This window comes from Macaca fascicularis, chromosome 14, assembly GCF_037993035.2.
Source record: "Macaca fascicularis isolate 582-1 chromosome 14, T2T-MFA8v1.1".
NCBI classification, from domain to species: domain Eukaryota; kingdom Metazoa; phylum Chordata; class Mammalia; order Primates; family Cercopithecidae; genus Macaca; species Macaca fascicularis.
In genome coordinates, this window is record NC_088388.1 from 106860083 (window position 1) to 106880354 (window position 20272).

At 45.9% G+C, this 20272-nt stretch overlaps 1 protein-coding gene across 7 annotated transcripts in view; it reads right to left on the minus strand.

Annotated features, from left to right (window-relative positions):
- SLC35F2 (solute carrier family 35 member F2) overlaps window positions 1-7257 on the minus strand; it is a 66218-nt gene extending 58961 nt beyond the window's left edge. For 6 of the 7 annotated variants that reach the window (XM_074015157.1, XM_005579527.4, XM_015435663.3 and 3 more), the window contains exon 1: window positions 7011-7257. Coding sequence is in view for 1 of the 7 variants with exons in the window: in XM_005579527.4 (XP_005579584.3) it covers window positions 7011-7120 (110 nt within the window). In the remaining 6 variants the exon portion in view is untranslated. The other variant, XM_065528944.1, reaches the window with a different exon arrangement.
- Window positions 7258-20272: the final 13015 nt, after the last annotated feature.

Here is a 20272-nt window from a genome sequence, read left to right on the forward strand (position 1 = left end):
AGGCCGAGGCGGGTGGATCACTTAAGGTCAGGAGTTCGAGACCAGCCTGGCCAACATGGTGAAACTCCATCTCTACGAAAGATACAAAAATTAGCCAAACATGGTGGCAGCTGTCTGTAATCCCAGCTACTCAGGAGGCTGAGGCAGGAGATTCATTTGAACCAGGAGGGGGAGGTTGCAGTGACCCGAGATCATGCCACTGCACTCCAGCCTGGAGTGAGGCTCTGTCTCCAGAAAAAAAAGAATTAGTCAACTCAAAATGTCAAGAAGGCTGAGGTTGGCCAGGCGCAGTGTCTCACGCCTGTAATCCCAGTACTTTGGGAGGCTGAGGAGGGTGGATCACCTGAGGTCAGGAATTCGAGACCAGCCTGGCCAACATGGTAAAACCTCGTCTCTACTAAAAATACAAAAATTAGCTAGGCATGGTGGCAGCTGCCTGTAATCCCAGCTACTTGGGAGGCTGAGGTTGGAGAAAGGCTTGAACCCAGGAGATGGAGGTTGCAGTGACTGGAGATCACGCCATTGCACTTCAGCCTGGGTGACAAGAGCAAAACTCCGTCTCAAAAAAAATAAAAATAAAAATAAATTTAAAAAAAAAAAAAGAAGAAGGCTGAGGTTGAAAAACACACTAGATGAACAAAATAATATGACTGGGTCACAAACATATAATGCACAGTCAAAATTTTTTCTAAAAAAAGAGATGTAATATTTTATACAATGCCTATTTATTGGTATTAAGGATTCATTCTCAGCCATGCATCACATATTTATTGGGAATCTATTGCAAAGTCAGTAATGTTACAATCAGAATATAGAATGGCCATAACTAGATGATTCCTGATTCCTGGAGTCTAGTAGAATGGGAAGATACTAAATAATTTCATAGTAAAAGGGGGGAAGGGAGGAGAATTTATGAAGATTAGTAGAATCCAGTTTCCCAATTCCCCAGGGAATTGCACAAGCCACAAAAGATTCCTAACCTTACATCTTTGTTTAAATAACACTATAAAACAATATGTTTTCATGCAGGGCGACATACCAGCTTAGGATTTCTGCTGCATACACAATGAGTGCTCAATAGATGTCTGTTGACTGGATAAGTCTGCACAGTTAAGCAGAACTAAATGACTCCTTCAAAAATGTCTAGGACTTTACCCTTTGGAAGGCGGAAACCCAAATGAAAGGAGAAAGCACAGGTGTATCCCAGACCCGTTGCTAGACAATAATAAGGAGTGTGGGTGTTGGCCGGGCGTGGTGGCCCAGGCCTGTAATCCCAGCACTTTGGGAGGTCACGGCAGGTGGATCACCTGAGACCGGGAATTCAAGACCAGTTCGGACAACACGGTGAAACCTCATCTCTGCTAAAAATACAGAACTGGCTGGGCACAGTGGCTCACGCCTGTAATCCCAGCACTTTGGGAGGCCGAGGTTGCCGAATCACGAGGTCAGGAGTTTGAGACCAGCCTGGCCAACATGGTAAAACCCTGTCTCTACTAAAAATACAAAAAATTAGCTGGGTGTGGTGACAGACACTGTAATCCCAGCTACTCGGGAGGTTGAGGCAGGAGAATCACTTGAACCCGGGAGGCAGACGCTGCAGTAAGCCGAGATCGCGCCACTGCATTCCAGGTGGGGCGACAGTGCGAGACTCCATCTCAAAAAAAAAAAAAAAAATTAAACTGGCTGGGCACAGTGGCTCACGCCTGTAATCCCAGCACTTTGGAGGGGGCAGAGATGAGCCGATCACCTGAGGTCAGGAGTTCAAGACCAGCCTCGCCAACATGGCGAAACCCTGTCTCTGCTGAAAATACAAAAATTAGCTGGGCATGGTGGCATGTGCCTGTAATCCCAGCTACTACTAGGGAGGCTGAGGCAGGAGAATCGCTTGAACCCGGGAGGCAGAGGTTGCAGTGAGCTGAGATCACACCACTGCACTGCAGCCTGGACAACAGAGCAAGACTCCATCTCAAAAAAAAAAAAATTAGCCAGGCATGGTGACCCATGCTTATAATCCCAGCTACTCAGGAGGCTGAGACAAGAGACTCGTGTGAACTCAGGAGATCACGCCACTGCACTCCAGCCTAGGCGAGACTCCATCTCACAAAAAAAAACAAAGGAATGTGGGTGTAGACTGACCACCTATTATCCTTCCCTCTTCCAGCCCATGCCCCTTCACACCAAGCCACTTGAAGTTCCTTAAGCAAAACACTTTCTGGCACTTTCAAGCCTAGACTACCCTTCCTCACCTAGGCCACCTGGAAACTCATTCAGTCTTCATAATCCCGATCACCTTCCCTCTCAAGCTCCCCAACCCTACCTCACCCTGGTAAACTTGGTCTCTGCCCTCTTTGGTGCCACTGCTGAACCTTGCACTTATCTTTATAGCACTTAATATAACTTTTTATGATAATTTGATTATGAGCTTTCTTTAGAGCAGGAACTTAGTCCTGTTCATTATGGCCAAAGAGACTAGTCTGAAGCCTAGAACATTACAGATGTCCAAGGCTTGGTGAATGAAAGAATCAATGAATAAACCATGTCCGGCACTCTGCTACAAAAGGAATATGATAAAATCCATGCCCTCGAAAAGTTTACCATCGTTTGATGGGAAAAAGGATAAATATATAAAACAATAATTAAAGGTTTTTTGCTAGAGATACAAAGTTGATGATTGTTAGAAGGAATACGCATTTCTAAAATATGTGAATAGGCCTGGTGCAGTGACTCCAGCATTTTGGGAGGCCAAGACGGGAGGACTGCTTGAGCCCAGGAGTTCAAGATCAGCCTGAGTAACATAGTAAGATTTTGTCCCTACAAAAACTGAAATTAAAAATTAAAAACATATATATGAATAAATTAGGATCTATGTGTCAGAATATAAACTGACAGTATACAATTAAATAATAATACCAGGTACAGGGGCCCACACTTGTCATCCCAACACTTTGGAAAGCCGAGGCAGGTGGATCACTTGAGCCCATGAGTTTGAGACCAGCCTGGGCAACATGATGAAACCCTGTCTCTACGAAAAAAAAAAAAATTAGTAGTGCATGGCAGTACATGCCATAGTCCCAGCTACTCAGGAAGCTGAGGTGGGAGGATCACTTGAGCCACGGAGGTTGAGGCTGCAGTAAGCCATGATCAGCCACTGCACTCCAGCCTGGCCAACAAAGTGAGACCCTGTTTCAAAAATAATAATAATAATAATAATAAACAATTAAATAAGAAGTATTCTCAGATACTCCTGGAAGTCCATGGTCTTCTATCAGAATATTTTTCACTTGAGTTGACAGCAATGACAAAAGCCAAAATTACAGAGTCCACTCAGGAATATATGGTTCTCACTATCATGAATGCCTGGCACATAGTAAGTGTTCAATAAACTTTTATTGAATGAGTGATCTGATATTCCTAATCATAGAGAAAAGATGTCTGTACCCTATGGGGGCAGGTATATTAAGAGCTGGGGTCACTTAGAACATATCCTCCTCATAATGAAAACATAACAAGCTCCAGGCCCCAATATTTTCCCTATATTTAGTATCCAGTTGCCCAAAAAGGCTCTTCTTGCCCCTTTTTGGTAAAAGGAGTAGAAATGAGCTATGTGGTTATAAATCTCTCTCTGTATCTTGCCCATATGGTGATAACACATCATATCCATTCACCAACCTCTTTCTACACTCTCCCACCCTTGGTTCCCTGGCCACAGATGTGGATTCACAAAGCTAAACTCAAACTTGGGACATGAGTTTTGACAACAAAGTTTAAAATATTGAGTATCAGGAGTACTGGATATCTGGTAAACCACTCTTTTCTGATTGCTGGGTCGGACAAAGAGAAACTGCAATCCAAAATCCAAGTGCTTGGATGGCTGCCAGAGGTAGGAATGGAAACTTTAATTAACAAAAGAGCCCAGCCAACCAAACAAGAAGCTCAGCCCAAGACCCTTGGAATAAAGACCAATAAAGGGAAGAGTTCAGGGAGGGAGGCAGAATGGAAAGGAAGCCTTGAGAACCTTTGTCATCGCTCAGTAATTCACTCATTCATTCATTCATGTGCTAAGGGTTGTGGTAGACATAAAAAAGAAAAAGACACCATTTCTGCTGTTAAAGAACTTTGTCCATGGCTAGGCATGGTGGCTCACACCTGTAATCCCAGCACTTTGGGAGGCCAAGGCAGGGGGATCACCTGAGGTCGGGAGTTTGAGACCAGCCTGACCAACATGGAGAAATCCTGTCTCTACTAAAAATACAAAATTAGCCGGGTGTGGTGGCACATGCCTGTAATTCCAGCTGCTCGGGAGGCTGAGCAGAAGAATAGCTTGAACCTGGGAGGCGGAGGTTGCGGTGAGCCAACCTCCATCCAGCCTGGGCAACAAGAGTAAAACTCCGTCTAAATAAAAAAAAAAAAAATGCACAGAACCGCTATTCCACAAGAAAGGAAAAAGCCCTCAAAGAGATACATAAAAAGGACATTCATAGACAAAAGAAATATCATATTTAGGAGGCTACTAGACTGATTATAAAGCATACCCAGATTCCAAAAGTATCAGAACATTAGGAGAGGAAAAAAAAAAAAAAAAATCAGGCCAGGTGCTGTGGCTCATGTCTGTAATCCCAGCACTTTGGGAGACTGAGGTGGATGGATCACCCGAGGTCAGGAGTACAAGACCAGCCTGGCCAACATGGTGAAACCCTGTCTCTACCAAAAATACAAAAATTAGCCAGGTGTGGTGGCGGGCGTCTGTAATCCCAGCTACTCAGGAGGCTGAGGCAGGAGAATCACTTGAACCCAGGAGGCGGAGGTTGCAGTGAGCCAAGATTGTGCCACTGCATTCCAGCCTGGACAACAAGAGCAAAACTCTGTCTCAAAAAAAAAAGAAAAAGAAAAACAAAAAGAAAATCATTGTTAATTCTTATCATATCTTGTTAAACAGACATCTTGCCATATCATCTGCCCCAGCTTCAAGGCCACTGGCATCTCCTGAAGTAATCACCACATGTTCCCATCACCCAAGAATAGAGAGAGCTAATGGTGACAATTAACCCATGCGGAGCGCTGAAAGGAGCCAGGCTTTGCCTACCCTCTCCTGTGCAGTCACCCAATTAATCCTTGTAACAGCCCTACAAGGTAGGTACTGTTATTATCTCCATTTTACAAATAGGAAAACTGGAGCACAGGCTCCGTAATCCCACTACTTTGGGAGGCGGAGGCGGGTGGGTCACTTGAGGTCAGGAGTTCAAGACCAGCCTGGTCAACATGGGGAAACCCCATCTCTACTAAAAGTACGAAAAATTAGCCGGGCATGGTGGTACATATCTGTAATCCCAGTTACTTCGAAGGCTAAGGCAGGATAATCGCTTGAACCCGAAAGGTTTAGGTTGCAGTTAGCTGAGATCGAGCCACTGCACTCAGGCCTGGGTGACAGAACGAGACTCCGTCAGGACGGAAGGACCGACGGACGGAGGACGGAAGGAAGGAAGGAAGGAAGGAAGGAAGGAAGGAAGGAAGGAAGGGACGGACGGAAAGGGAGGGAGAGAGGAAAAGGGAGGGAGAGAGGGAAAGGGAGGGAGGGAGGGAAAGGGAGGGAGAGAGGGAAAGGGAGGGAGGGAGAGAGGGAAAGGGAGGGAGGGAGAGAGGGAAAGGGAGGGAGGGAGGGAGGGAGGGAGATTGAAGCACAGATAAGTGACTAGTCAAGGAAGGAAGGAAGGAAGGAAGGAAGTGAGGGAGGGAGGGGACGGGAGGGGAGGACTGACTTGTCCAAGGTCACCCAGACAGGATTTGAGTCCAGAATGTGAGTGTCCTTAGCCATTACACTGAATTGCCTCCCAGCTGAGAACTTTCAACAAATGTATCAGGACACACACAACTAGATGCTACAAGGTGGTTTTGAGCCAAGTTTCCCCTTTAAACACATGCATCAATTTCAAACTATATTTATACGATTAAAAAATGCTTACAGCTTTATCGATCTCATTTTTTAAATGGTATGGCTTTTCAGGACATATCTTTCACAATCGTTAAAGGGAAATTCGCTTTGTTAATATGAAAAAAAAATCAAAAGCCTGTTTCATGAGTTGTCAGTGGCCCACGCTGCTCAGACTAGGGCTTGCAGGCATCACCCCTTAAAGATCATCTTGTGGCCTTGGGCAAATTGCTTAGCCTTCTTTGTTTCTCCAGCGGTAAAGCGGATATAACAATGGTACCATCTCCTAAAGTGGTGAGGATTCGCTGATATTATCCACATACATTGTTATGCACAGTACCTGACACAGAGCGAATGCCCAATAAATGTCTTTCACAATTTAGGTCCTGGGTTCTCTCATTTCCAGAGTGCAAGTCCTCCAGCAACCACAGAAACGCTTTCTAGAGTCGCTGCCCACTCCTTAAAAACATTTGTCCCTACTTCGCACAGAGCATAGTGATACCACAAACAGGCTTCCCTGGACCCCAGCCCTGGGGAAGGCTATGTCACCTCGCTCAGGCCCAGGAAGAGAGGGCCGGCTCTGGTCTCTCGCCCGGCAGCAGCACAAAACTTAACCAGGATTTCTCAGTTGGGTCAACTCTCGGATCACCGCGCCCGGTCTGGAGGGCTCGGCAGCAGACGGAATGAGGGCGCCGGCGCCAGGAAGTGGCGCTCACCCACCTGCCCAGCCTGAGGTGGGCACTCCTCCTTCACGGCATCCCTGGGGACCTCGTCCCTCCCCGGTGGAACGCCCCAAAGGACCGACCTAACAGTGCCAACAGGGTGGATTTCCCCCAAAATCCTCTAAAATACATTGCCACGATTTCGAAACGGGAGCCGAGGGAGACGCACCAAGTGCTTCCCGAGGCCAGGTAAAGCGCACCATCCCTGTCGCACGTGTTGAGCCCCGAACCGAAGTCCGTGTGGCCGCCCCCTCTGCCTCCCCGCTGGGAGCCTCAGAGCGTGTGCTCAGCGTCCACGTGCGCGTCGGGCCCGCAGCCGCCCACGCGCCCCAGCTGAGCTGCAGCGCGCGCCTTCCACTCACCAGGTGAAGAGTTTGCCTTTTATCCTGCGCAGCAGGCCGTAGAACTCTCCCCCTGCTCCCTCCGCGAGGGGCTCTGGGGCGCCAGGGCTCGCCGGCGAGTCTGCCTCCATGGGCGCCCTTACGCGTCTCCGGCGCCCAAAACCCCCGAAGTGCTGGGTCCCGGAAGACGGGAGGCGGCGCCTGTGCGGTCGGCGGGGGCTCGGCTCTGGCCCTGCGCTCCCTCCCTCGCTTGCTCGCTCGCTCTCTCGCTCGCCTCCCTCTCGCTCCTCCGCCAGCGTCCCTCTCGTTCCTCCGCCCGGCTCCTTCAGCGACCAATCATGAACTGTCAAGCCCTAAGGGCCAGACAATACATTTGCAGATTACAACCTGGCACCTCCAGGGTGGCAGGAAGAGAAAGGGCAATTTTTCTTTTTTCGTCTTGGCAGCTGAGCCTCATTGTTGAGAGACACCCAATGTGTCTTTCAGGTTTTTAGGGTTCCTCGTTTGAAATCACAAGATACGGTAACACTAGGTTATTGTAGGTGATTCCTAAGCTAAGAAGCGGTGAGTGAGCAGTGAGTTAGAAGCAGTGAGTGAGCCGGGACAGTGAGTGAGCTAACTGGTGAGTGAGCTAGCTGGAAGGACTAGCTGACCCCTCCTCCTCCCTCCCACTCTCCCTCCCTCTGGCTGATTTGCACAAGATCGCTTCATTAAAATAGCTGAAGGCTGGCCGGGCTCTCGAGAGGCTGAGGCAGGAAAAACGCTTGAACCCGGGAGGCGGAGGTTGTGAGCCGAGATCGCGCCTTTGCACTCCAGCCTGGGCAACTGAGCGAGACGTCGTCTCAAAAAAAAAAAAAAAACAAACAAACAAAAAACAAACCTGAAGGCGATTCAGGTCTGTGTCGCTTTTCCCTGCAATACATGGGTAAGATCCTAAAAAGATCTTGGAAACGTGCCTTTGTGGCGTGGATGGAGGCGTGTCTCCTTCCTCGCGGTGTGTTGGTTTTGTCTTTCAGTATTCAGTTGTCTCCGCTGTGCCAGGGAGGGAGACGGTGCCAAACCCCAGCGCTCGGCTGGGATGTCCTGCCCTGGCCACGCCTTCCGAGGCTTCCACGGGCCAAAGAGGGATTAAGAGACACTAAGCTGGGGTCGAAAACTTCCCGTCACTGACCCCCTGCTTCCGGAAAGGAGGAGATCCAGAAAACAAAAGGTGTTGGGACCTTTTTTTTTTTTTCCTGGCCACCTGCTTTGGGGTTTGGGGTGAGACAAAATAAACGTATGTTCAAATAGGCTATGCAGACGAGCTGGCAATTCTGTAAAAGGAGTCTAAGAAAAAAGAATAGCTTTCTAAAATGAAATATGGCTTCAGGAACCCCAAGTTTAGCAGCTGCAGGAACCTCAAAAAAACCTTTGAAACTAAGAACGTGGTCATCCGTAGAGGACTAATTATTATAATACAAGCATATCATGAAACAAGAGGACATTAGAAGCACATTTAAGATCTCACTTTTGTAAAGTAAACAACTCATTTAACCCTGCATATTGACAACGTTGAATTCTACCTGAGCCCTGTGCTCCTAGAAAATAATGACAATTAAGAAACCTTACTACGCTGGGCGCGGTGGCCCACGCCTGTAATCCCAGTGCTTTGGGAGACCGAGGCGGGCGGATTACCTGAGGTCAGGAGTTCGAGACTAGCCTGGCCAACATGGCGAAATCCTGTCTCTACTAAAACTACAAAAATTAGCCAGGCGTTTTGGTATGCGCCTGTAATCCCAGCTACTTGGGAGGCTGAGGCAGGAGAACCGCTTGAACCCGGGAAGCAGAGGTTGCAGTGAGCCGAAATGGCGCCATTGCACTTCAGCCTGGGCAACAGAGTAAGACTGTCTCAAAGAAAGAAAGAGAGAGAGAGAGAGAGAGAAAGAAAGGAGGGAGGGAGGGAGGGAAGGAAGGAAGGAAGGAGAGAGAAAGAAAAAAAGAAAAAAAGAAAGAAAGAAAAAGAAAGAAAGAAAGAAAGAAAGAAAAGAAAGGAAAGAAAGAAAGAAAGAAAGAAAGAAAAGAAAAGAAAAGAAAAGAAAGAAAAGAAAAGAAAAGAAAAGAAAAGAAAAGAAAAGAAAAGAAAAGAAAAGAAAAGAAAAAGGCCGGGCGCGGTGGCTCAAGCCTGTAATCCCAGCACTTTGGGAGGCCGAGACGGGTGGATCACGAGGTCAGGAGATCGAGACCATCCTGGATAACACGGTGAAACCCCGTCTCTACTAAGAAATACAAAAAACTAGCCGGGCGAGGTGGCGGGTGCCTGTAGTCCCAGCTACTCGGGAGGCTGAGGCCGGAGAATGGCGTGAACCCGGGAGGCGGAGCTTGCAGTGAGCTGAGATCCGGCCACTGCACTCCAGCCTGGGCTACAGAGCGAGACTCCGTCTCAAAAAAAAAAAAAGAAAGAAAGAAAGAAAGGAAAAAGAAAGAAAGAAAGAAAGGAAGGAAAGAAGGAAAGAAAGAGAGAGAAAGGAAAGAAAGAAAGAAAAAGAAAAGAAAAGAAAAGAGAAAAGAAAAGAAAGGAAGGAAGGGAGAGACAGAGGCCGGGCGCGGTGGCTTACGCCTGTAATCCCAGCACTTCGGAAGGCCGAGGCAGGTGGATCACCTGAGGTCGCGAGTTCAAGACCAGCCTGACCAACATGGAGAAACCCCGTCTCTACTAAAAATACAAAATTAGCCGGGGTGGTGGCGCATGCCTGTAATCCCAGCTACTCAGGAGGCTGAGGCAGGAGAATCGTTTGAACCTGGGAGGCGGAGGTTGCGGTGAGCCGAGATCGCGCCATTGCACTCCAGTCTGGGCAAAAAGAGCGAACCTCCGTCTCAAAAAAAAAGAAAGAAAGAAAGAGACAGAGAGAGAGAGAAAGAGAAAGAAGAAAATAAACCTCCCACCTTTTTTTTTAAATCAAAGATTTTGGTTGAATTTCCCTTCCTCATACCTCTGAACTTTCACCCACCCTGACCTTGAGCCCAGGTAACCCCTCCTTAGTAGCCCCTCCTGAGAAGTAGCTGGCCTCAGGGTGAAACATTCTATGATCTACTATTCAAGGGAGCCACCTTTTCATTCCACTTCCCATGGGTAGAGAATAGACCCTTTCCTCCTACTGCAGGAACCCTTCCCCGTAGTCCCCACCCATCCCCATTTGCAATAATCCCTTCAAATAAAGTCTCTCCTTAACCAAATTTGATTTGTTTTTTATTTGCAATATATACAGTAGTCACCCCCTTACCTGAGGTTTTGATTTCCACAGTTTTAGTTACCACGTCCAATTACCCTCTGAAAATAGATGGCTGTAGTAAGATATTTTGAGAGAGAGACCACATTCACGTAACTTTTATTACAGTATATTGTTATAATTTTTCTATTTTATTATGAGTTGTTAATTTCTTACCGTGCTAATTTTATAAATTAAATTTTATTATAGGTACGTATAGGAAAAAAATATATACTGTATAGGGCTGAATACTATCTGCAGTTTCAGACATCCACCAGGGGTCTTGAAACATAAGGGAGGACTACTATGTTTGATTATGTGAATATGAAGAAAAATATAAGATACACATCAACACAAGTAACTCTAAAAGAGGGTGCGGGGCCAGGTGCAGTAGCTCATGCCTGTAATCCCAGCACTTCAGGAGGCTAAGGCAGGAGGATTGTTTGAGCTCAGGAGTTTTAGACCAGCCTGGGCAACATAGTGAGACCGTCTAAAAAATTTAAAAAAAAAAAAAAAAAAAAAATCTCTGGCACATATAATAGAGTCCCTTTTTTTTTTTTTTTTTTTTGACGGAGTCTCTCTGTCCTCAGGCTGGAATACAGTGGCCCCATCTTGGCTCACTGCAACCTCCAACTCCCTGGTTCAAACGATTCTCCTGCCTCAGCCTCCCAAGTAGCTGGGACTACAGGCAGGTGCCCATGCCTGGCTAATTATTGTATTTTTATTTAGAGACAGGGTTTGTTGTTGGCCAGGATGGTCTTGATCTCCTGACCTCATGATCCACTTGCTCAGCCTCCCAAACTGCCGTGATTACAGGTGTGAGCCACCGCGCCCCGCCAATAGAGTCCCTGTTATGTAAAATGTATGCTTTTGTATAAATACATAAGATTAAAAGATGGATTTATACATTGTAGCAAGCTGAATAATGTCCCCCAAAATATCCAGGTCCTAATCCCTAGAACCTGTGAATGTTGCCTTGAGTAGCAAAGTGGACTTTGCAGATGTGATTAAGTTACACACTGTGTGGCCAGGCATGGTGACTCATGCCCGTAATCCCAGCATTTTGGGAGGCCGAGGCAGGTGGATCACGAGATCAGGAGTTTAATACCAGCCTGGCCAAGATGATGAAACCCCATCTAAAAAAAAAAAAAAATTAGCCGGGCGCAGTGACAGGCGCCTGTAATCCGAGCTACTGGGGAGGCTGAAGCAGGAGAATCACTTGAATTCGGAGGGTGGAGGTTGCAGTGAGCCAAGATGGTGCCACTGTACTCCAGCCTGGGTGACACAATGAGACTCTGTCTCAAAAAAAAGTAACACATCGTGAGATGGAGAGATTATCCTGTGGGCCATAATGTAATCATATTGTCATAGGAGGGAAACAGAGGCCGGGCGTGGAGGCTCACACCTGTAATCCCAGCACTTTGGAAGGCTGAAGTGGGTGGATCACGAGGTCAGAAGTTCGAGATCAGCTTCGCCAACACGGCGAAACCCCATCTCTATAAAAATACAAATTACCCGGGCATGGTGATGCACGCCTGTAACCCCAGCTACTCAGAAGGCTGAGGCAGGAGAATTGCTTGAACCTAGGAGGCAGAGGTTGCAGTGAGCCATTGCACTCCAGCCTGGGTGACATAGCAAGACTCTGTCCTGAAAAAAAAAACAGGAGGGAAACAGAAAGAAAAGAAAGTGATATAATGGAAGCAGAGGTTGAAGTGATGCGCTTTGAAGACAGAGAAAGGCTAACACAACCCAAGGAATACATGCAGCCACCAGAAGCTCAGAGGCTCCAGAAGGAAGTAGCCCTGACAACTTTAGCCTTGACTATAGGCCTGTGAAACTGATTTCAGACTTCTGACCTCCAGAACTGTAAGAGAATAAATCTACGTTGTTTTAAGCCACTAAATTGGTGATTTATTACGGTGGCCACAGGAAACAAATACAAATGTATATACACTGATTTATAGAAATCAGGGTGCACTGTCAAGTGAAGAAAGCAAATTTTAGGGTAATTGTATAATATGATTCCATTTTAATAAAAGCTACCAACTAAATATCTTTATATATACATACATATATTAATACACTGATAGACATATATTTATGTTTTCTGTGTTTATATGAGCAAGAAAAAGGATTTGGAAGAATACACAACAGGTTATTGATGATGGTTAAATCATGTGAGTGGTTGGGGATGGGGTCGGGGAACGAATAAGGGATTGAGAGATTGCCATATGTATCTTCATTTTGTGCTCTTACTATGAGCATATACTGCCTTTGCAATTTAAAAAATATACAATTAAGGCATTTTTCAATAAGTCACATTAATATTAATTTAAAACAGGCTCAGCTGGGCACGGTGGCTCATGCCTGTAATCCCAGCACTTTGAGAGGCCAAGGCAGGTGGATCACCTGAAGTCAGGAGTTCAAGACCAGCCCCACCAACATGGTGAAACCCCATCTCTACTAAATACAAAAAATTAGCCTGGCGTGGTGGCACATGACTAGTTCCAGCTACTTGGGCAGTAGCTGAGGCAGGAGAATTGCTTGAACCCAGAAGGCAGAGGTTGCAGTGAGCCGAGATTGTGCCATTACACTTCAGCCTGAGCAACAAGAGCAAAACTCCATCTCAAAAAAAAAAACAAAAAACAAAAAACAAAACAAAACAAAAACATGTAAGGCTCAACATGTCACCCCCAGGAGACAATGGGGCCAGGAAATATAATTAACCACTGACATGGATTATAAAGTTATGGACAAAATTATATGTATTTCTTAAACACAAAATCCTCCTCAAAAAGTGGCAACAGTAGTACTACTCTAGCATTGCTCCAAAATGAGCTCATCCCTACTGAGGAGTATTGATCAGTCTACCTTATTTTGGTATCAGGATTAAAATACATTGAGTGGATCTACGGGCACCGATCCACATGTTTATGTCGATGGAAATTTACTGGAAAAATAATTTAGGTGTTGGGGGTTTTGCACATAGTAACTTTATTTCTTACAATTACAAAATAACAGCTGCCACTTATTGAGTGCCTAATGTGTGCCAGATAATTTATATTTTCTATTGTATGTATCAAATCACCCCAAATCATAGAGGCTTCAAACAGCAATCATTTTACTATCGCTTGAGGTTTCTGTGGGTCAGGAATTTAGGAAGGTGTGGGCCAGGTGGTTCTGGCTCGCTATGTCTCTTGTGGTTGCAGTCAGAAGGTAGCTGAAGTGAGAAGGCAAGGGGTAGACTGGGAGGTTTGGGCTGGAGCATTGAGAACCTGACTAGCATATCTCTCTCTCTCTCTCCATTTAGTTTCAGGGGCTTTCTATGTGGTCTCTCTTTGTGGGCTAATTTGCTAATTTGGGCTTCCTCATAGCCAGGTGACTAGGATAATTGGTCTGCATACCTAGCAGCTGGCAGCCGGTTCTTACCCCCAAGCAAGTGCCCTAAGAGAAAAAAGCCGGAGCTTATTGTCAGTATCCTCCAACCAAAGACCACCATAAATGTATATGTAGTTCAACAAGTTGAACTTATTACTCCTTGCTGTGAGAGAGAATTCATGTGATGGGGGAACCATAGATTCTCAGTAACAGCGAGTTAGGAAGAACTAAATACATATAGGCTATTAGCTTGTTGAGTGATTCGAAGAAGGGTTTAAGGAAGCAGGAGTTCACTCTAGATTGGAGGCTGTTTGGATGCAATTCTTACTGGTATCTCAAGACATCTATATGGAGGGCAGACTTGGGTGAGGAAAAAACTGTAATTGTTAAAGAACTAGCAGTCACTCATTTTGTCAAAAAGTCCAGAGTTGGTATTTTATGGGTGGCACAATGACATTGTTTTTGTGCTTAGAGAAGATTATGAGCTAGACTTGCTTTATTTTGTTTTATCATGGTCTCAGGATAATCTCATCTGAGAATGATATTCTGTTAGATTATGTCCTATAAAAGAATAATATGAAGGCTGGGCACAATGGCTTACGCCTGTAATCCCAGCACTTTGGAAGGCCGAGGCAGGCAGATCACCTAGGTCAGGAGTTCGAGACCAGCCTGGCCAACATGGCAAAACTCCATCTCTACTAAAAATACAAAAAATCAGGCGTGGTAGCTACTGGGCAGGCTGAAGCAGGACAATTGCTTGAAGCCAGGGGGCAGAGGTTACAGTGAGCTGAGATCGCACCACTGCACTCCAGCCTGGGTGACAGAATGAGGCTCCATCTAAAAAAAAAAACTAATAATAATAATATGACTCAGTTGTAAGTGCCAGACCAGTTTCACAAAAAAACAAAACAAAACAAAACACTGTTTATTTTCCTATTCTTTCTCAGTATCTCCTTTTACGACCTAGCCAAAAAAGTCATGTAGTCTCATTACCACCATAGTCCCAAATCCACCCAGACTCAAAGGAAGTGAATATAGACCCCACCTTTCAAAGGAACAGGGTGTCACCATCACATGGGAAAAGAGCATATGGGTTGGAGGATATTGCTGAAGCCATCAATGGTCTACCACAAATGCTTTGCAAACTGCTCTCAGGCATAATTAATACTATTTTTCAGGTGAGTAAGCTAAAATTCAGAAAAGATTAAGTAAATTGTCCAAGATCTTTAGAATAGTAACTGATTGATACTGACATTAAAAGCACCAAGCTGTCTTTCCAATTTAATTGGCAAGCGTTTATGAGCCTCTTTCCCAGTATCTTTTACTCATTGCTTGTAAAAATAATTATAAAGAGATATACTTTATAGATCTCACCAAATACAACACACTGAATAAGAAAAGCAGGCCGGGCGCGGTGGCTCACGCCTGTAATCCCAGCACTTTGGGAGGCCGAGGCGGGCGGATCACAAGGTCAGGAGATCGAGACCACGGTGAAACCCCGTCTCTACTAAAAATACAAAAAAATTAGCCGGGCGCGGTTGTGGGCGCCTGTAGTCCCAGCTACTCGGGAGGCTGAGGCAGGAGAATGGCGTGAACCCGGGAGGCGGAGCTTGCAGTGAGCCGAGATCGCGCCACTGCACTCCAGCCTTGGCGACAGAGCAAGACTCCGTCTCAAAAAAAAAAAAAGAAAAGAAAAGCTATGATAGTCAAATCCATATTAAGATTACCATCCATTTAAAAAAATAATAAGACTGTAGTTCTTTTTTTTTTTTTGAGACGGAGTCTCGCTCTGTCCCCCTGGCAGGAGTGCAGTGGCGCCGATCTCGGCTCACTGCAAGCTCCACCTCCCGGGTTCCTGCCATTCTCCTGCCTCAGCCTCCCGAGTAGCTGGGACTACAGGCGCCCGCCAACACGCCCGGCTAATTTTTTGTATTTTTAGTAGAGACGGGGTTTCACCGTGGTCTCGATCTCCTGACCTTGTGATCCGCCCGCCTCGGCCTCCCAAAGTGCTGGGATTACAGGCGTGAGCCACCGCACCCAGCCAAGACTGTAGTTCTAAGCGACGGTTTTGGATGTTTGTCCCCTCTGAATCTCATGTTGAAATGTGATTCCCAGTGTTAGAGGTGGGGCCTGGTGGGAGGTAATTGGATCAATGGGATCCCTCATGAAAGCTTTAGCACCATCTCCTTAATGATAAGTGAGTTCTCACTCAGTTTACACAAGATCTGGTTGTTGAAAAGAGTCTGGAACCGGCCAGGTATGGTGGCTCACACCTGTAATCCCAGAAATTTGGGAGGCTGAGGCAGGTGTATCACCTGAGGTCAGGAGTTCAAGACCAGCCTGGCCAACATGGTGAAACCCTGTCTACTAAAAATACAAAATACGTGGTGGTGGTGCATACCTGTAATCCCAGTTACTCGAGAGGCTCAAGCAGGAGAATCGCTGGAACCTGAGAGGTGAAGGTTGCAAAGTGAGCCAAGGTCACGCCATTGCACACAGCCTGGGCAACAAGAGCGAAACTCTGTCTCAAAAAAAAACTTCCCCCACTCTTGCCATGTGACATGTTGGCTCTCCGTCACCTTCCACTGTAATTGTAACCTTACTGAGGCCTTACCAGAAGCAAATGCCAGTACCATGCTTCCTGTAAAGCCTATAGAATTCTGAGCCACCAATTAAATCTCATTATTACTATTATTATTTGAGACAGGATCTTGCTTGCTCTGTAACCCAGGCTGGAGTGCAGCGGCACAATCATGGCTTACTGCAGTCTCGGCCTCCTAGGCTCAGGCAGTCCTCCCACTTCAGCCTCCCAAGTAGCTGGGACTACAAGCATGCACTACCATCCCGGCTAATTTTTGTATTTTTAAAATTTTTGTAGAGATAAAGTTTCACTATGTTCTCCAGGCTGGTCTCGAACTCCTGGGCTCAAGCAATCCTCTGGCCTCAGTCGCACAAAGTGCTGGGATTATAGGCACGTGCCACTGTGCCTGACCTAAATCTCTTTTTTCAATAAATTACTCAACTCAGATATTTCTTTATAGCAACATAAGAACAGCCTAATGCACTAAGTGTTTGGATTTTTTTTTCTTTTTCTGAGACGGAGTATCACTCTGTTGCCCAGGCTGGAGTGCAGTGGTGTGATCTCAGCTCACAGAAACCTCTGCCTCCTGGGTTCAAGCAATTCTCCTGCTTGAGCCTCCCAGGTAGCTGGGACTACAGGCATATGCCACCACACCCAGCTAATTTGTATATTTTTAGTAGACATAGGGTTTTGCCACATTGACCAGGCTGGTCTTGAACTCCTGACTTCAGGTGATCCACCCACCTTGGCCTCCCAAAGTACTGTGATTATAGGCATGAGCCACCATGCCCAACCAAGATTTTATATTATATTATTTGTGAGGAATATTTGAATACTAAAAATACCACAGTAGTAAAGAAGTGGCTTTGGAAGGCCAAGGCAGAGGATCACTTGAGGCCAGGAGTTTGAGACCAGCCTGGGCAGTATAACAAGACACCATCTCTACAAAAAATGTAAATAAATAATAAACATAAAAATTAGCTGGGCATGGTAACTTGCACCTGTGGCCCCAGCTACACAGGAGGCTGAGGTAGGAGGATTCCTTGAGCCTGGGAGATGCAGGCCGTAGTGAGCCATGAACATGCCACTCCACTTCAACATGTGTGACAGAATGAGACTCTGTCTCAAAAAAAAAAAAAAAAATTAAGACTCCTTTAATCTGGAACCAATGTTTAAGGTAGTTAAACTAAAGTCATTTCTATAAACATTCAATGGGAACTTTCCAAATATAATCTATAATTAAAGGTCATTTTAAAACCCTTACTTAAAAAGCTTTATTTTTAAAAATTCTGTTTGTAGCATCCTATTAAACGCATTTATTGCTACTATACTTGAGGCTCACAAGGACAATAGCTGCTTTATCTCAGCTAAGCCTCTTTATTTTCTCTTTCACAAGTATTCGAAGAATACTGGTCAGTGTCAATCTGTCTTCAATTTGAATGGCCTAAAGTACACAAGGTACCAAACAAATGAAAATGTCAGAATTACCTGCCATTAAGCAGAGTGAATCAATAATACTATCTGCTTAGATGGCAACTTTGTTTAGAGAATTCACATTATTACCATTATCTTATTATAGGACCCATTACAAATCAATCAACTATATATTGGTTGAATGCAAATTATGTGCAGACCACATTTCTAGATGTGATCTCTGATATTCAGTATGTGAAAGACATTTTTACTTTTCCATCCACCTTTCCTTCCTTCTTTCTTTCCCTCCAAAAACATTTTAGAACACCTACTATGTTCAGGGCCCCATGCTAGATGGCAGGAAGAATGTAGGAGTAATTAAGACTTGGTTCTTGTATTCATATTGTTTACAATTTAATAGAGAGGAAAGTACTTTCTTTGCACAACCCTAACTGCCCTTTGTTTTTGAGACAGTCTTGCTCTGTCGCCTAGGCTAAAGTGCAGTAGCGTGATCTAGGCTCACTGCAGCCTCGGCTTCCCTGGTTCAAGCTATTCTCCTGCCTCAGCCTCCAGAGTAGCTGGGATTACAGGCACCTGCCACCACGCCCAGCTGATTTTTTGTATTTTCCCTAGAGACGGGGTTTCACCATGTTGGCCAGGTTGGTCTTGAACTCCTGACCTAGTGATCTGCCCACCTCGGCCTCCCAAAGTGCTGGGATTATAGGCGTGAGCCATCGCGCCCGACTTGTTTGTTTGGTTTTTTGTTTGTTTGTTTGTTTGTTTGTTTAGACAAGGTCTCACTCTCTCACCCAGGCTGGATGGCAGTGGTGTGATCACGGCTCACTACAGCCTCAACTTCCCCAAGCTCAAGTGATCCTCCCACCTCAGCCTTCCAAGTAACTTGGACCACAGGTGTGCACCACCATGCTCAGCTAATTTCTTTTTTTTTTTTTTTTTTTTTTTGAGACGGAGTCTCGCTCTGTCGCCCAAGCTGGAGTGCAGTGGCTGGATCTTAGCTCACTGCAGCTCCGCCTTCCGGGTTCCCGCCATTCTCCTGCCTCAGCCTCCCGAGTAGCTGGGACTACAGGCGCCCGCCACCTCGCCCGGCTAGTTTTTTTTTGTATTTTTTAGTAGAGACGGGGTTTCACCGTGTTAGCCAGGATGGTCTCGATCTCCTGACCTCGTGATCCACCCATCTCGGCCTCCCAAAGTGCTGGGATTACAGGCTTGAGCCACCGCGCCCGGCCAATTTCTTATATTTTTTGTAGAGATGGAGTTTCTCCATGTTGCCCAGGCTGGTCTTGAACTCCTGGGTTCAAGTGGTCCTCCCGCCTTGGCCTCTGAAAGTGCTGCGATTAAAAGAGTTTGAGCTAGGCCAGGTGAGGTGGCTCACACCTGTAATCCCAGCACTTTGGGAGGCCAAGGTGGGTGGATCACCTAAGGTCAGGAGTTCAAGACCAACCTGACCAACATGGTGAAACCCTGTTGCTACTGAAAATACAAAAATTAGCAGGGTGCCCGTAATCCCAGCTACTCGGGAGGCTGAGGCAGAAGAATTGCTTGAATCCAGGAGGCAGAGGTTGCAGTGAGCTGAGATCGCACTGCTGCACTCCAGCCCGGGTGACAGAGCGAGACTGACTCAGTCTCAAAAAAAAAAAAAGAAAGAAAAAGAAAAAGAAAGAAACAAAGCTTGAACCTGGGAGGCAGAGGTTGCAGTGAGCCAAGATTACACCATTGTACTCCAGCCTGGGTAACACAGTAAGACTCCGTTCCCCAAAACCCCCAAAAAAGCATGAGCCACCGTGCCCAGCCTAACCTTATTATTTAATTGAGGAGTAAAGGCTCTGAGAAATGAGCTTTTTCCTGATTATCCCTTGGTCCCGGCCAGCTCCCACTTCACCCCTTCTTTTCTGCTTACGGTTCTGAAAGATTTCTCTTCACTTCACCTCTTTTCCAGGTACCGTTGCCTGAATCCCTTTTCCTGAGGCCATCTAACTTCTAAAATAAGTACTGGAGGGAAAATGAAAAGGAAACAAATATAGGTTGTACAAAAAATAAAAACACAAAAGAGAAAAACAAAAAATCATCTTGAGAAGTTTTAAACTGTGTCATTAACCATAGCAGTCCCTTGTTGTCTAATGCAGTGGTTTAAAATACCAACCATAGGGCCGGGCGCGGTGGCTCAAGCCTGTAATCCCAGCACTTTGGGAGGCCGAGACGGGCGGATCACGAGGTCAGGAGATCGAGACCATCCTGGCTAACACAATGAAACCCCGTCTCCACTAAAAATACAAAAAAATTAGCCGGGCGTGGTGGCGGCGCCTGTAGTCCCAGCTACTCGGGAGGCTGAGGCAGGAGAATGGCGGGAACCCGGGAGGCAGAGCTTGCAGTGAGCCGAGATCGCGCCACTGCACTCCAGCCTGGGCGACAGAGCGAGACTCCGCCTCAAAAAAAAAAAAATAAATAAAATAAAATAAAATAAAATACCAACCATAGGCTAATGACTCTCTGACTTTTAACTCCAGCACAGGCTTCCCCTGAGCTTCGGATTTGTATATATAATTGCTGACTTGCCATATCCACTAGGAAGTCTTAAAGGCATCTCAAACATGGCCCAAACAAAACTCTTTCTGTTCCTCCGTTTCTTACTTTCCTCACACCCATTG